We start from the raw sequence: 14,009 nt of genomic DNA, 5'->3' as shown, positions 1-14,009 counted from the left end.
TTCCGCTGGCGCCGCGCTCTGATTGGCCGAAGGCGACCGGACTTCCGGTGCGTCGCTCGGCTGCGTCAGAGGACGGTGCTGGCGGACGGTGAAGGTGAGCGGGGCGGGACGGGTGGGTAAGGCCGGGCTGTTGTCCCGGGCTGTTGTCCCGGGCTGTTGGGCTCCGTCGCCTGTTGCCGGGTGGAACGGAGGGGTCCGGAAGGATCTCGGTGCTCCGGGGTCGCTCTGTCCGATCTCTCCCCGCCGTGACCCTCCGTCCGTTCCGTTCCTCAGCCCGCTGTCATGGCGGCGCGCAGAGCTGCCGTCCGGGCCGTGGACTGGGCCGCCTTCGCCGAGCGGGTTCCCGCCAACCAACGCGCCATGTTCAACGCGCTCAAGACCCGAAGCGACGCGCTGAGCGCGCGGTAAGTGCGGCCCGGAGCCGGGCGGGGCCCAGCGCGTTGGAGCTGCCCGCAGAGTGTGTGTATGTGTGTATATGTGTGTGTGTGTGTGTGTGTGTGTGTGTGTGTGTGTGTGTGTGTCTGTGTGTGTGTGTGTGTCTGTGTGTGTGTGTGTGTCTGTGTGTCTGTGTGTGTCTGTGTGTGTGTGTGTGTCTGTGTGTCTGTGTGTGTCTGTGTGTGTGTGTGTCTGTGTGTGTGTGTCTGTGTGTGTGTGTGTCTGTGTGTGTCTGTGTGTGTCTGTGTGTGTGTGTGTCTGTCTGTGTGTGTCTGTCTGTGTGTGTCTGTGTGTGTGTGTCTGTGTGTGTGTGTGTCTGTGTGTGTGTGTGTGTGTCTGTGTGTGTGTGTCTGTGTGTGTGTGTCTGTGTGTGTGTGTGTCTGTGTGTGTCTGTGTGTGTCTGTGTGTGTGTGTGTCTGTCTGTGTGTGTCTGTCTGTGTGTGTCTGTGTGTGTGTGTGTCTGTCTGTGTGTGTCTGTCTGTGTGTGTCTGTGTGTGTGTGTCTGTGTGTGTGTGTGTCTGTGTGTGTCTGTGTGTGTCTGTGTGTGTGTGTGTCTGTCTGTGTGTGTCTGTCTGTGTGTGTCTGTGTGTGTGTGTGTCTGTCTGTGTGTGTCTGTCTGTGTGTGTCTGTGTGTGTGTGTCTGTGTGTGTGTGTGTCTGTGTGTGTGTGTGTCTGTGTGTGTCTGTGTGTGTCTGTGTGTGTGTGTCTGTGTGTGTGTGTCTGTGTGTGTGTGTGTCTGTGTGTGTGTGTCGGCTCTCAGGGGCGCTGTGCGCTGCATTTCTCCACCCATAGGGAAGAAGCTGTTTTGGGGCGTTGGGCGTTTGCTCCGTCGCTGCTCGTTCACTCGGGCCCTGCAGACACTGGCTGCTCAGCTCAGGACGGGCTGTGAACTGCCTTGAAAGCAGCGGGGAGCAGGTGACAGCTCCAGGTTTGTGCTGGCACTGACCCCTGTCCTCCCTCTCCTCAGGTTGGCTGCGCTCCCCGAGAAGCCCCCCACCATCGACTGGGCTCACTACAAGGCGGCTGTGGCTAAAGCCGGCATGGTGGATGAGTTCCAGAAGAAGGTCAGTATCTGTGTCAGCTGTATGATCCTGCAGATCAGTCACTCACCTGAAACAAAGGAAGCTCAATGAGTTTTTTTGCCTGTAGGAGCAAATTTAGGTACTGTCTCTCCTAACACAAACATTTGGTGTATTTCTTTAACTTACTGAATAGTAGAAAATGATAAGTGTGAGTCTGCAGATAAAGAAACGTGCAGATCTGACGGATGCTGATGCAGTTGTCAGACTATTTAGAAATGAACTGAAAAGAATGAGCCAAGCACTTGCTGAAGGTCACACAGTGTCGCTGGCAGGACGGAAATTGGCTGCTATAAGACAAGAGAGCCCACAGAATTTGGATAGATGTGGGAACTCTGAGGAAAATCTGTCCATAACAGGGTATGTCTTTGGTGTTAGACTTCCTCGTGGTGCTGCGTGCGATGCTGTGATGGATATGTGTAGTGTTATGTGTCCTAGTGATGATGTGCAATACGTAATAGATCACTGTGAACACACAGGTGAGTGGTGCTGCTTGTGAAATATGCATTCAGGATGCAGAGATCAGTTTTAAAAAGCTCACTCAAGCATTTGTGAGCATGTCATGTCCTGGGAAGAGTGGAAGGAATGCTCCCCTGCTGCTGGGGAGAATGACCTTTCACATGAAGGTTCTGTAAATCAGGTGGTTGTAACGTTTTCTTTTCCAGTTCAGCGCACTGAAGGTCCCTGAACCAGTGGATAATCAAACTGCCAAAATTGATGCCCAGGAGCAGGAAGCTGTAAGTGTTTGAGCTGCTCCTGAATGCCAGGCTTGTTTCTGAGTCCTGTGAAGATGGAAAGGGGTGAGAGGGAGGGTGTGTTCTGTGTTGGCATCTGTACAGGCAGAGCGGGCTGAGAACGTGGCTCTCTGGTCTTTTAATGTCTCTGGCTTCTGGCTAAACAAAAGATTTTCGGCTTTGGGAGGGGTTTGGATTTTGTTCAAGGTTTTGTCCACTTGCACAATGACAGTGAATTGTAATGTGAAATTAAAAGGTGGTGTTGCAGGTTCACTCTAGATTGACGTCTTTATTGTAACTATGTTCACCACGTCCTCTGCTTTCCTGCAGGCTAAGAACATTGTTGAGTATGTGAAGGCTTCCAAGGCTCGTATTGCTGAGTATGAGCAGCAAGTAAGTACGGATGTTGCTTTGTGAATATTCTCTTTAACCCTGCTTGGCACACACCTTGTTCTTTCCTGTGTGTGCTTTGCTCTTTCTTGCTGATGAGTGACTTGTAACATATTTGTCTTTGCTCCCACTTCAAGCTTCAGAAGCTCAAAAGCATGATTCCATTTGAGCAGATGACTTTTGAAGACTTGCATGAAGCTTTCCCTGAAACCAGGCTGGACAAGGAGAAGTATCCGTTCTGGCCACACAAACCCATTGCTGATCTGTAAACTGGCTTGGAAACAGTTTATCTGATGACTGTCGGAATGAATTATCTTAAATAAAAGTGTTTTCCCTCCTGTCTGTGGCTTAGATCTTAGATGTGAGGTTGCAAAACTTTGAGAACTATGGCAATGCACAGAGGGTGTTTTCATGGATTTTGTCTTGTACTGATGAACTTGATTTTATAACAAGTACCGAGATCTCGGCTGGATCTGAGGATGACGTTGTGTCCTGACGCATCTTCTGTAACGCAGACAAACCTCCCGTTCACCTTTGTACCCACACAGTGCAGGGAATGTGGTTCTGCTTTTGTGGATGAGTTGTTGCTTAGGAGACAGACTTACACTCCAGCTCCAGAGGATAAGTTACACCTAGCAGTAATCTGCAGGGTGTGCTCTGTCTCAGCAGCTCTAGAGGCAGGGGCTGCTTTCCAGGTTGATTGTGTTGGTTTGCGTGCAGCCAACTGCAACAGCAGCTGATGGAATTAGGTGAGATACAGAAGTTCAGAATCGTGATAGTTAAAACATCCCAAGTGTTGTGTGTCCCCCCCCCAATAATCCCGGTGATCCTGCTGTTCTGCATTTCTCTGTGTTGCAGATCTCACTGAAAATAACAGAAATGATGGAACAAAGGCTTCATGCTGTGATTTATTTAATTATCCGAGTAGGAATTCTTAAAATGTCTTTCCTCAAAATGAAAACAGAAATGGAAAAGGGCTCCATGTCCCTTTTCTGATATGGTTGTAAGAATTACCATTGGAAAGAACTGAGATCTTCTCTTCCAGTTCTGTTATAGTTTTATCTAAATACTTTGGTAGCCCACGGATACATGTATGTATGTTTATGGAGTACAATGCACACACCATGCAGACCTTGTGCTCTGGTTGTGGGTTGGTGTTTTGTTTTTATCTAATTTAGGCAACTGGAACAACTGGTTCTATGAATTGAGCAGGAGAAGAAAATACAGCAGAGGGCTTTGAAGAAATAAAATGGAGAAAGACTGAGCGAGAACCACACGGAGCTGGACCTTAACTGCTCCATTTCACAGAAATAACAGCAAAAAAAAACAGCGATAAGAAGAAATGGCTGTAGAGAAGCACCTTCTCCAGAACTACCAGAACCGGGTCCTGCTCCGGTGTCTCCCAGCAGGGCCTGGTTTGCTGCAGCTTTTCCTGGCTCTTCTCAGTAGGACGCTTTGTGCCCGGGTTGGTTGTTGGCTCAGGGTGCACACCTGCAAAAAGCAAACGCTGGGACGGGGCGGCGCTGGGTGGCTGACAGGGCTCATCTGGCTGGAGCTCTGCTTGTCTGGAGGAAACCCACCTTGACTGCACCCTGCAGGTGAGCTGCAGGTGAGGTGCAGGCAGCTCAGCCTGCTCGTTTCAGAGTTTATGGGTTGTTTTACCTTGTTGGACAGTCCTGAAAGCCTTGCCCAAGCGTAGGGATTTGTGCTGATGGTGCAACAGGAAGAAGGTGTCCAGCACAGCCATGATCATCAGCAGGAAGGTGCCTAAGAAAAAGAGCACTGCAAAACAACACAGGAAAACAAGTAAGGCACTGTATAACAGGTTTGGCTTTATTCCATCTGTAATACCCCTGAGAAAGGAGGAAAATGCTGCCTGCAGTCGGCTGGGAAAGTTTAACTTCTCACGAATGCTCGTGAATGTGCCCATAAATGCCCAGAATTCATTACCTGAGTAAAATGCAGAATTTCATCAGTAATGACGAGTACCTATTATGGGTGGTTCGTTGGAGGAAGTTGGAAGCATGTTGTTGAGAATCACAGCCAACATGGAGCTGCCGAGAATGATGGAAATCTGGAAACTGACTTTCTCCTCCAGAGAGCTGGGTCCAAACAACACGGCCATGTCAAGCAGGTACAGGGCACACGTTGGGAGGATGAGGTTCAGGATATACAGAGTGGGCCGTCTCTTCATGGAAATCTGTTGAAGATGGACAAAATCTGAGTAAGAGATGACACAGCTCAGTGGACGCTTCCTCCCTAATGTGGAAAACTGTCTTGTTTCATACTTTTTTTTTTCTTTAATATTAGCGCAAAACAAAATGAATTTACTGCAGTACCATGTAGGTGATCACAGGAAATTCCCCGTCATCTATTTCTTCCATGTATTCATTGATGCTCAAGTTGGTGAATTTCCACTCCCCATCCGTTAGGAAGAAGCTCTGGCTGTTTACCAGCATCTCAGCTGGTGTCCGTTTCACTTTCATGGAAAGGTCTGTTGCTGTTTGAGCAATGGGGAGAGGAGAGAAATGGCAGAATGGAGCCTTCTATCAGAGGTCAGTTATTTCCTCTTCCTTCCCCTCCCAACACATGAGGAAAGCAAAAATCAGATGTGAACAAATATCAGGCTTCTCACAGCCAGGCTGTCATCTGGCTTATAAAGACCAGTCCCAGGGGACAACTACCCAGAGAACGTTCCAGATGCTTGGAGATGTGTTGCTGGGAGAGATGCCAACACGTCCCAACTCTGAGCTTATTTTCCCTCTAACTAAGCAGCACTCCCCCAACAGCGAGTGGTGCTGCTAAGGGAGCGCAGGGGTCAGCCAGGGTCCACCTCAGCTCTCCCTGTTGCACATTTAACCTATCTATCTGCAGTAAAACTTAACTTGCCACTTACCTGGGTAGAGAAATGAAGCGATGCTTATGTTGCATGTCTGGGTGTCAAAAGGGAACTTGAGGATCATCAAACCGCACGTTAGAGTGACCTGGAAGGGCAGGCTGGCGTTGAAGGTGCCGTTGTGTGTGACAGCGATGTACTCCAGGTTGGATTTCTGTTCGTTCACTCTGCAGGAGACAAATCAGGAGAGTGACAGAGCTGCGGGTGCTGCGATGATCCTCAGTCACACGAAAGCCGGGGCTGTCAGTGTCCCTTTAGGATGTCTCTGTGCAGCCACACAGACATGGAATGCAGTGGAAAGGACGTGGGCTTTCTGGGGAAGGGGCTCAGTGCTGTCTCTCTGCTGACTCCCACCCTTTCCCCCTGCAGCCAAAGGAGCGGTGGCCGCGCCCGATGGTGCTAAGGGTGATTTCATCCCACCACATTGTTCATCCCCCCTGCTGCTGCTTCAGGCTTAACAGAGCCTGTATGTTGCATTTCAGGAGATGCTACAAAATTACTCCACCACAATGTGCTTTATATAAGCTATCTTTCCCGTTAATATAAGATATGAGTTCCTCGGTTCCGCTTACTTACAGGAACAGCTTTTAACTGTGAATTTATCCCACCTCCTACAATATTACCATCGCTTTGCATCCACAGTATTTTTCTCCCGTTGGTGAGTAACAATGAAAGGAGAGCCTACCTTTCCAAAATGAAGATCGGGGGTGACCAGAATGAATCCATGGGCAGGACAATCTTAGAAATGTTACAGAAATCCCGCGGGTCCCACGTGGCAAAAGTGTTTGTCCACTCCTGGGGAAGGAGGGAAGGAGAAAGGTGAGTGCTGGGCTCAGCCCCATCCATGGTGCTGGGTGGAACCACAGAGGAATGGTCTTACGGAACCTACCAAGCTCAACACGAAATAAAAGGTGACGGTCTGGAGCTTTTCAGCCTAGGGAAACAAGATGGAAGGTATTTAATTGATTTTCTTAGCTATACCCCATGTGGAGCTTTGGAGCTCTCCACCATTGCTCCTGCAGTGGACAGCACAGACTGTGGAAACTGAGCTCAGGAGGACAGGTTGGGTTGTTTGAATCCTCCAGAGCTTCCAAAATCCTCCAGATCTTAACAAACAAACAAATAAATAAATAAATGAGCTTCCAAGCAGCAGAAAGCTGATGTGGAAGCAGCCGACACACAGGTCTTGCTGACCCAGTCCTGTCTTGCAGAAAGATCAGCCCTAAACCCAACAGTGGCACAGATTTCTGTTATGAAGACTGGTCAACATTTGTGCATCCTTACCACAGACAGAATTGCTATTAGCATAAAATCCATCATCACTTCCATAGGCTCCTTCCAGTGCGTCTTTGGCAGTATCTGTGTGTGCAGCTTGCTGTGAGAGGAGATGTTCAGGTACTCAATGACATCGTAGTAGGTGCAAATATACCTGGGAGCAGCTCCTAATGGAAAAAAAAGATCAGGAGAGATCTCAACCTGTGAAGGAGAGACATATGAAAGGAAGGGTGTGGGGTGTGGGTATCAAAACATCATCGATCCCTTCTCACGCAGATGAGAACAGAGCTCCTCAAAGCTTTTCCAGTCCTCTTGAACCTACCTGTCCCAAGAGAAAGTGTGAGCAGTGCTATCAACACTCGCTGCATCTTCTGCTTCCAAATAAAGAGGCAGATGGCACTGGGTGCCTTATGAGCGGTTCCAAAATACGTCAGTTGTTATGCAGGAGTTGATTTGATATTTACTAATGAGGGGTTGGTGTTTTGTAAACAGGAGCTAGACTCTGTATTTGCATTGGAAGGAAGACTTTGCTAATGGATTGATGCACTCAGTGGGCTCTTGGGAGTGGTGTTTAGTTGTGGTATAGGAAAAAGAAGAGCATTAAACAAAGATCCAACAATTTGAGGGAGAGAGAAGAAAGGGCTCGTATCCACAAAGGAGGGGCTGGGAGCCAGAGCCACTCAACAGCAAATCTTGTCTCATTTGCAGGGCCAGTGCAACGCTGCTGAAACAGAGCAGGAAAATGAGCTCTGGGGGGCAGAGGCTGCTCTCCCTTTTCCCTACGTGCTGAGCACTTTGTGCAGTCACTGATGTTGTTTCTGCCTCCTAGTTGACACCGTGTCCTCCCGAGGTGCTGCTCCAAGTCCTCACCATTAAGATTAAAGTCTCAGAGACGTTTATTTTACATCTCCCTCTGCCCTTCCTTCGTCCATCATCATGAGTGATGCTTCAAATGTGGGGGATCGGCCTGTTATTGTGTTGGAAAATCCTGTTCCCCTGGGACACTGCAGACAGCAGCCAAACACCTCTGCTGCACAGCTCTCCCATTGCTGCTCACCTCGGGGTGCGGGGGCTCCATTCCCCCACGCAGTGAATAACGCTGAACAGCTCCATCCCCAATTGCTTTTTCCCAGTTTCTCTGCTCTCGGTTTCCCCAATCTCCTCCATCACTCCTTATGGGGCTCCCCAACCTTGGATACTATGGCCTGTGGATCCTCAGGTGCTCCATCCATCCATCATCCATCCATCCATCCACCATCCCTCTCTCCCTCCCTCCCTCTCCCCCTTTCCCGCCCGATTCGCTCCGTGCAGCAGGGCCGGGCCGGGCGGGGGCTGCAGAGCCGTGACCGCGTGGCCTAATGGATAAGGCGTCTGACTTCGGATCAGAAGATTGAGGGTTCGAGTCCCTTCGTGGTCGGTTGCCGTGCTCCCCCTTTTACAGCCGCTCCCCCTCCCCTCCCGGCAGACGGGGAAGCGGCGCGTCCCGTCAGCGCCGTGTTGTTTTTTGCGGTGCGTGCGGGCTCATCCTGCAGCGCGGAACGAGCCCCGCGTGGCCCCGCGCCGCCCGTGTCCGCTCCGTCCCGTTCCGTCCGGTTCCGTTCCGTACCGTTCGGTTCCATTCCATTCCATTCCGTTCCGTTCCGTTCCATCCCATCCCATCCCGCCCCTCCCCCCCCCGCCCCGCGCCGCATTTTGGGCCGTTCCCAGGAGCGGGAGCGCGCATCCCGCGCAGCCCCAGTGGCCTAATGGATAAGGCACTGGCCTCCTAAGCCAGGGATTGTGGGTTCGAGTCCCATCTGGGGTGAGCTGAGCCGCCCTTTTGGTTCCGTCCCCCTTTGTCAGCTGGTGCCGATACGGACGGCGCAGCCAGAAGGAATTTCACACCCCGCGGGGCTGGAAATTAATGGAAGGTCTGAATGTAACGTGAGAACTGGGGACTGAGCTCGGGCACGTCCCCGAGTCGCGAGGACCCTCGAGGACCCTCTGTCCCAACGCCCGGCGCCATCACAGCCCCGTGCGGCTCCTTCGGGCCCATCAGCGGGTGACGGACCGACGGGCGCATCCACCAGCAGCTTCGCGGAGCGGGACGGGGCTGACACTGACGGGCAGCGTCTGCTGGGGTTTGTTGGGGTTTGTTGGGGTCTGTTGGGGTTTGTTGGGGTCTGTTGGGGTTTTTGGGGTCTGCTGGGGGGAGGAGGTTTCACTCCTCCGGGAATCCACGTGCCGCAGGAGCCGCTCGGGGCGGACGCTCCGCTGAGTCGCGCTGCTCCGGGAGCGCAGCCCTGCGCAGAAATGCTGCGGGACGCTGCCCTCCCCGTTCGGCTGCATTAAAAAGCTGCTCGAGGGTCTTTTTGCCTGCAGAGTTAATGGACTGTAAAAGGCAGCTGCGGTCACGGTAACATCACACCAGTGAAACCTAAAGTGAAGCTTCCTTCCAAGCCGTTTCTCCCTGATAGGTGCGGGAGGAAATGACTCCGCTGCCTGGAAATGGAGCCGCTCTGGCCCAGATCGACCCCGGGCTGCACCGCGGGAGGAGCCGTGGGGGGCTGCGGACACGGGGATCAACACGGCCCCGCTCGGCTCAGCCCGGTTTGGGACCGCGTGGCACTTCAGCTGCTCCTGTCCCAGCTCCGTGCCGAGCTCCGGCAGGAGGAAACAACGCGTGTGTGTGTGTGTAGGGGTGGGGGCGCTGTGTAGGGGTGGGGGCGCTGTGTGTGGGTGCTGTGTGTGTGTGTGGGTGCTGTGTGTGGGTGCTGTGTGTGGGTGCTGTGTGTGGGTGCTGTGTGTGGGTGCTGGGTGTTGGGGTTTGGGGGGGGGCTGTTGTGGGGCAGCAGCGGGACCTGCCGGTGTGGGACCCTGCTCCCAAAATTCAGGGTGAGGGGACCACGTGGCCTAATGGATAAGGCGTCTGACTTCGGATCAGAAGATTGAGGGTTCGAGTCCCTTCGTGGTTGTTTTAAGGTTGTTTTAAACCGCGTGTTGTTTAATTCCGGCTGCGTTTCCCCACGGGCGCAGTTTTGGGGCGGGCTGTGCCGCTCCAGCTGTGGGTCGGTGCGAATCGCAGCTGCGGCCGATTCGATAAAACGCCGGCGGCAGCAGCTGGTTTTGATCCCGCTTTGAGGAGCCCGTTCTTTGTCCATCCCGGCACTGGGGCAGGACAGACACCGTGAGACGTCCCCGGTTCCGTGCCCTCTCCCCTCTCCCCTTCCTCCTTTCTCCCTTTGCACTCTCTTACTTTCTAACCCGCGCTCTCACTGCGGCCCGTTCTGCAATTTCCCGTCGGTTCTCGCATCTCCGGCCGCGCGGTTCGTAGCAGGAGCTGCGCTCGTACCGGGGGCTGCGCTGCGCTGCTGGGTGAGGCGCGGAGCCGCTTTGACAACGCGCTGTCCGTGTATGGGCGGTGTATGTGCGGTGTATGGGCGCTGTGTGCGGTGTATGTTCGTTGTACGCGCGCTGTGTGCGGGCAGCTCGTTGCGGGACACACCGGGTGGGCTCCGCGTGACCCCGCGGGCAGGAGGGAGTTAACCCGGGGCACCGGGAGGCGGTTCGGCGCAGCCCCAGTGGCCTAATGGATAAGGCACTGGCCTCCTAAGCCAGGGATTGTGGGTTCGAGTCCCATCTGGGGTGGATCTTTTCCCCGCTCTCATTCCGGTTCTTCTTTTCCATCGCGGACTCCGTGCCCCGCTGCTCTGACCGTGATAAGAGTGCGAGTGCTCGGCCGCCTCCAGAACCTCCCGCGTGCAGTGACTGCGGGCCGTGACGTTCGCTGTTCACAATGACGACTGAGGCAGCAGAAATGCTTTTGTTACCGTGTTGTCTCTCTTACCCCCGGGTTCCTGCAAGGGCTGCGGGAAAGAATTCGTGTGTTGTTTGCTCCCATTCGTGGGCAGGGTGTGCAGGGATGGGGTGGAGCAGCACCGAGGCAGAGCTGCACTCAGAGCTGTGAACGTGGGGGCAGAGATGACCCCCCTTTTATTGGTTCCTTGCCTAAAAGAAGAGCGCACCACCTCAGCTCACCCCAGGTGGGACTCGAACCCACAATCCCTGACTTAGAAGGCCAGTGCCTTATCCATTAGGCCACTGGGGCCCTGCAAAATGACGCCAAATGCCCCATTTCGGTGTGTTTCCTGTACCCGCGGGGCCGGGTCACAGCGCTGCTCCGCGCTGCTGCTCACACTGATTCTACTCCTCCTTCCCTTCCCACCCGCCCGGTGCTGCTCGAGGGTCCAGCAGCAGACAGAGCTCTTACAAAGACGTGGGGACCGGATGAAGCACACGCAGCCCGCAGGTTCTGAGCATGTTTTTTATTTACATTTGCAGACAGCCGTTATCCAGCTCAGTTTGGTACCATCTACAGCACCAACAACATTCTCTTACAAAGGTATGTGAAATCCTTCCATCTCTGCTGCTCTCAGTCGAAATCCGCCTTCCTGCTCTGCTTTATATTTGAGTGTATCTTTTTCTGTCTTAATCGTTCACGGTTCATTTTTTCTACCCTAAAACACAATGAAAAGATTCTTTAGTGAACAAAAGAAAAAAAGCACACACCTCAAAGAGCCGCTCAATGAAGAGCTGATGAATGTCCGCAGGTCTGGACACCCCCAGTGACGGGATGTCACCTTGTTGTTGTGGCTGCTTTGTTTACAGAGAATCTCAAGGAGCGTCTGCCCCCGAGTCACATCACAGTGTTTCCTGAGAAGACACTTTGTGTTCTGATGTGCTACTTTAACCAGCAGGTCCTACTGTTCTGTTTATAGAGTTGCTTCTAGAATGACAGTTAATTGTTTTTATTTTCCCTCCTGTAAGGTGAAAATAATATGAAGATGGCAATAATACAAGAAGGATGGTGATTACCAGTTTCCCATACACCTCCCCTGTGTTAATAGAGGCAGTTTCAACGATGGTACCTGGCTATGAGTTGCTGTGTTGTCTCCTTAGACACCACCTTGGGCTTCTCAGTAGCTTCTGTGACCATGACTCTGATCTTTTCCAAACAAATCGCCAGGTTCCTCATTTGGTAGCGGCTCTGGTCGGAGTTGACGATCAGCTCACCAGCTCGGTTTATCTTATTTCTGTGCTGAGGAGGTAAAAAAGCACGACGTGATCACTGAAACTTTGTTAGACTTGGCAAACTTTAGTTGGAACAGTGAAGTGTTGGGAGGGAGCAGAGAGTTACCATTGATGCCATTTTTTCTCTTACAGCCTCTGGGATCCAGTCTGCTGTTGCCAGGTGGAACCTGACTTCTGCCTTGGAGTTCACTGGGAGGAAAAACGGGACCTTTTCAGCGCAATGGGCCGCGTTCCTGGGCTTTATGAGGCAGTTCAGTCTGCTCGCTGTTGGCTTTGAACGTATGCTGATACCGTGTGAATTTCCTGAAGGATCACCACTTATTTCCTGCTACATTTTTGCACACTATTCTAAAAGACAATTTTATGGTATTTGAACTGCTACACGTTACAAGACTTACTGCTATTACCAGCCAATGCCTACCTGGCAGAACAGGAAGTACTTTTTGTTTCCTTATTTGAGTTAAGCCAACAGTTTACTGCATGGGAAAGCTTAAGAATCCGGTTTGTTTGCTGTATGCTCACTGAAAATGGATTACAGAAGTGATGTTTCCTGTGACACAGGATGAGTGTTTCTGGGTAAACGACTGCTACCACTGGTCTCAAGCATTGCAAAGAATAAGGAGCTGTGTTAAGATGTACGTAATAATGAAGAATTCACATCAGGTAGTACCAAGGTGCTCTTTTAATTTCAAGCTCATATTTTATCGCAGAGCACTGAGAAGCAGCTTTCAGGCTAGGATGCTGACTGGGATTTTGCTTTAAGGCAGAGAACCCCCTTCATACCTTTGTTGACGTTCTGCCCCCCGGGGCCGCTGCTCCGGCTGTAGGACACAGTCAGCCGGTCTGGAAGAGAACAACAGCAGCACGGTGCCCTCAGCTTTGTGCTGAGGAACAGAGGGAAGCCATGTCCCAACACGCTGTGTGTGAGACTGAAGGAAGCCCAATGGTGGAGCCTTCAGCTCAAACTGAACACTGGCTTTTCTGGACTCAGTCCATTTTAATTCTCAATATTTGCTCTTCATCACCAGGACAAGAGCAGTGGGTGATGTGTTGTTGGAGCACACGGAGCACACAGCTCGATGCCGGCTCTGTGCTGCTGTACTGCACAGCTCCGTGCACCGTAAGTACCGGGCTCAGCCCTGCTGGGCCGGGACACTCACCCATGGGGATGCTGAGGGCCGCGGGCTGGGGCTGCGCCTGGAAGAGACCAGGGGAGGGGGCGGCGTGAGCGATGGGCGGCGGGGAACATAGAGCATATGGGGCACAGCGGGGACATGGGGCCCACGGGGCCTGTTGCCGTGTGGCCGCACTGAGGCCCCGCTGCCCCGGGCCCAGCTCAGCCCAACCCCTCCCGCCCCCACTCGCCGTGTGTCCGGAGCTGCCGCCGTCCCGCGCTGGGTACAGCTGCTCCAGGCTGTACGCGCTGCGGAACTCGCTGCCGGTGGCGGCGCGGTGCGAGAAGCGGCTGCTGAGGAGCCGCAGCCCGACGGGACAGCGCGGGACAAGCGCCGCCATCTTGGCGCCTCTCAGTGCGCCGCCCAACCCCGCCCCCTGGAAACGGCGCCCGCGAAATGGCGTCCGACCGGAAACGGCGCCCGCGCGTTGCGTTCCGGGGCCGCGGGGGGACGGGATGGAGCTGCGGGACGGAGCGGGGGTTGGTGGGAGCGGACAGCGGGGAGTGAGTGCGGGGATGGAATCAATCACAGCGGGGATGGAATCAATCACAGCGGGGTGTGACACGGGGCTGCCGTCACAGCGCTGCTCTGTAATCCCATCCGGGGCCGTTCTGATCCATCGTAACCGCAGCGCTGGGTCGGAACCACGAGTAACGATGGGCTCCTGCTCTGCTTCCCCAACCGGCAGATGGGATGTAGGAGGGGGAAGCAGAGCTGTCAGATGGTGCCATCTGGTCACGTTAATTGGAAGCAAGGCACAGGTCCAGCGCTGTGACTGTGGCCGGAGGGCGGTGAGGCCTCCAAACAAACGACTCGTTACCAGCTGCCATCAGGGTCAGCAGCGCCGCTGTGCACAGAACGGCTTTAATGTGAGCGGAGGGGACGGGGCGAGCTGAAGGTTCGTGCAGACACACAGAGCTGTGAGCAGGGTCAGAGCTGTGAGCAGGGTCAGAGC

The 14,009-nt window shown here is 53.2% G+C and overlaps 3 protein-coding genes, 1 long non-coding RNA gene and 5 other non-coding genes across 23 annotated transcripts; 6 read left to right on the top strand and 3 right to left on the bottom strand.

Annotated features, from left to right (window-relative positions):
* Positions 1 to 49: 49 nt before the first annotated feature.
* On the top strand, positions 50 to 2,978 carry ATP5PD (ATP synthase peripheral stalk subunit d). 2 transcript variants are annotated; one of them, XM_015880257.3, is made up of 6 exons: positions 50 to 94; positions 274 to 404; positions 1,403 to 1,499; positions 2,180 to 2,251; positions 2,579 to 2,641; positions 2,776 to 2,978. In XM_015880257.3, exons 2-6 carry the CDS (start codon positions 283 to 285, stop codon positions 2,905 to 2,907), a joined length of 486 nt encoding a protein of 161 aa, XP_015735743.1. In that variant the 5' UTR covers positions 50 to 94; positions 274 to 282; the 3' UTR covers positions 2,908 to 2,978. The 2 variants fall into 2 exon arrangements, with proteins under 2 accessions (XP_015735743.1, XP_085379362.1); XM_085523236.1 differs by lacking the exon at positions 2,180 to 2,251.
* A 548-nt stretch (positions 2,979 to 3,526) lies between these two features.
* LOC107322327 (5-hydroxytryptamine receptor 3A-like) lies at positions 3,527 to 8,468 on the bottom strand. 5 transcript variants are annotated; one of them, XR_014936892.1, is made up of 9 exons: positions 7,867 to 8,041; positions 6,819 to 6,976; positions 6,424 to 6,468; positions 6,220 to 6,329; positions 5,535 to 5,701; positions 4,978 to 5,138; positions 4,589 to 4,838; positions 4,301 to 4,420; positions 3,527 to 4,129 (listed from the first exon to the last, which is right to left on the bottom strand). XR_014936892.1 is itself a non-coding variant. In XM_085523221.1 (9 exons), the coding sequence occupies exons 1-9, from the start codon at positions 8,456 to 8,458 to the stop codon at positions 3,927 to 3,929; spliced, it is 1,218 nt and encodes a 405-aa protein (XP_085379347.1). In that variant the 5' UTR covers positions 8,459 to 8,468; the 3' UTR covers positions 3,527 to 3,926. The 5 variants fall into 5 exon arrangements, 4 of the variants coding, with proteins under 4 accessions (XP_085379347.1, XP_032304175.2, XP_015735736.2 ...); XM_085523221.1 differs by lacking the exon at positions 7,867 to 8,041 and adding an exon at positions 8,416 to 8,468 and having other exon boundaries at positions 4,628 to 4,838; XM_032448284.2 differs by having other exon boundaries at positions 4,628 to 4,838; positions 7,867 to 8,094.
* Positions 8,110 to 12,548, top strand: LOC146757348 (uncharacterized). 8 transcript variants are annotated; one of them, XR_014936904.1, is made up of 5 exons: positions 8,797 to 8,929; positions 9,266 to 9,479; positions 11,130 to 11,190; positions 11,616 to 11,894; positions 12,012 to 12,548. It is a non-coding gene; the product is annotated as an uncharacterized LOC146757348 (long non-coding RNA). The 8 variants fall into 8 exon arrangements; XR_014936902.1 differs by having other exon boundaries at positions 8,801 to 8,929; positions 9,266 to 9,473; XR_014936908.1 differs by lacking the exons at positions 8,797 to 8,929; positions 9,266 to 9,479 and adding an exon at positions 8,110 to 8,205.
* TRNAR-UCG (transfer RNA arginine (anticodon UCG)) lies at positions 8,154 to 8,226 on the top strand. The gene has a single exon. It is a non-coding gene; the product is annotated as a tRNA-Arg (tRNA).
* TRNAR-CCU (transfer RNA arginine (anticodon CCU)) lies at positions 8,541 to 8,613 on the top strand. The gene has a single exon. It is a non-coding gene; the product is annotated as a tRNA-Arg (tRNA).
* On the top strand, positions 9,691 to 9,763 carry TRNAR-UCG (transfer RNA arginine (anticodon UCG)). The gene has a single exon. It is a non-coding gene; the product is annotated as a tRNA-Arg (tRNA).
* Positions 10,364 to 10,436, top strand: TRNAR-CCU (transfer RNA arginine (anticodon CCU)). Its single transcript has one exon. It is a non-coding gene; the product is annotated as a tRNA-Arg (tRNA).
* Positions 10,824 to 10,896, bottom strand: TRNAR-UCU (transfer RNA arginine (anticodon UCU)). The gene has a single exon. It is a non-coding gene; the product is annotated as a tRNA-Arg (tRNA).
* Positions 11,099 to 13,412, bottom strand: MRPL58 (mitochondrial ribosomal protein L58). Of its 3 annotated transcripts, none has more exons than XM_085523228.1 (6): positions 13,245 to 13,412; positions 13,040 to 13,076; positions 12,663 to 12,722; positions 11,986 to 12,182; positions 11,717 to 11,886; positions 11,099 to 11,305 (listed from the first exon to the last, which is right to left on the bottom strand). In XM_085523228.1, the coding sequence occupies exons 1-6, from the start codon at positions 13,392 to 13,394 to the stop codon at positions 11,221 to 11,223; spliced, it is 699 nt and encodes a 232-aa protein (XP_085379354.1). In that variant the 5' UTR covers positions 13,395 to 13,412; the 3' UTR covers positions 11,099 to 11,220. The 3 variants fall into 3 exon arrangements, with proteins under 3 accessions (XP_085379354.1, XP_015735740.2, XP_015735741.2); XM_015880254.3 differs by having other exon boundaries at positions 11,986 to 12,068; XM_015880255.3 differs by lacking the exon at positions 12,663 to 12,722 and having other exon boundaries at positions 11,986 to 12,068.
* Between the last annotated feature and the right edge of the window lie 597 nt (positions 13,413 to 14,009).

Source organism: Coturnix japonica, chromosome 23 (genome assembly GCF_054131305.1).
Source record: "Coturnix japonica strain WE chromosome 23, WE-NBRP24, whole genome shotgun sequence".
Lineage (NCBI taxonomy): Eukaryota > Metazoa > Chordata > Aves > Galliformes > Phasianidae > Coturnix > Coturnix japonica.
The sequence above is the reverse complement of the archived record's forward strand: the minus strand, read 5'-3'. Positions and strand labels throughout refer to the sequence as shown.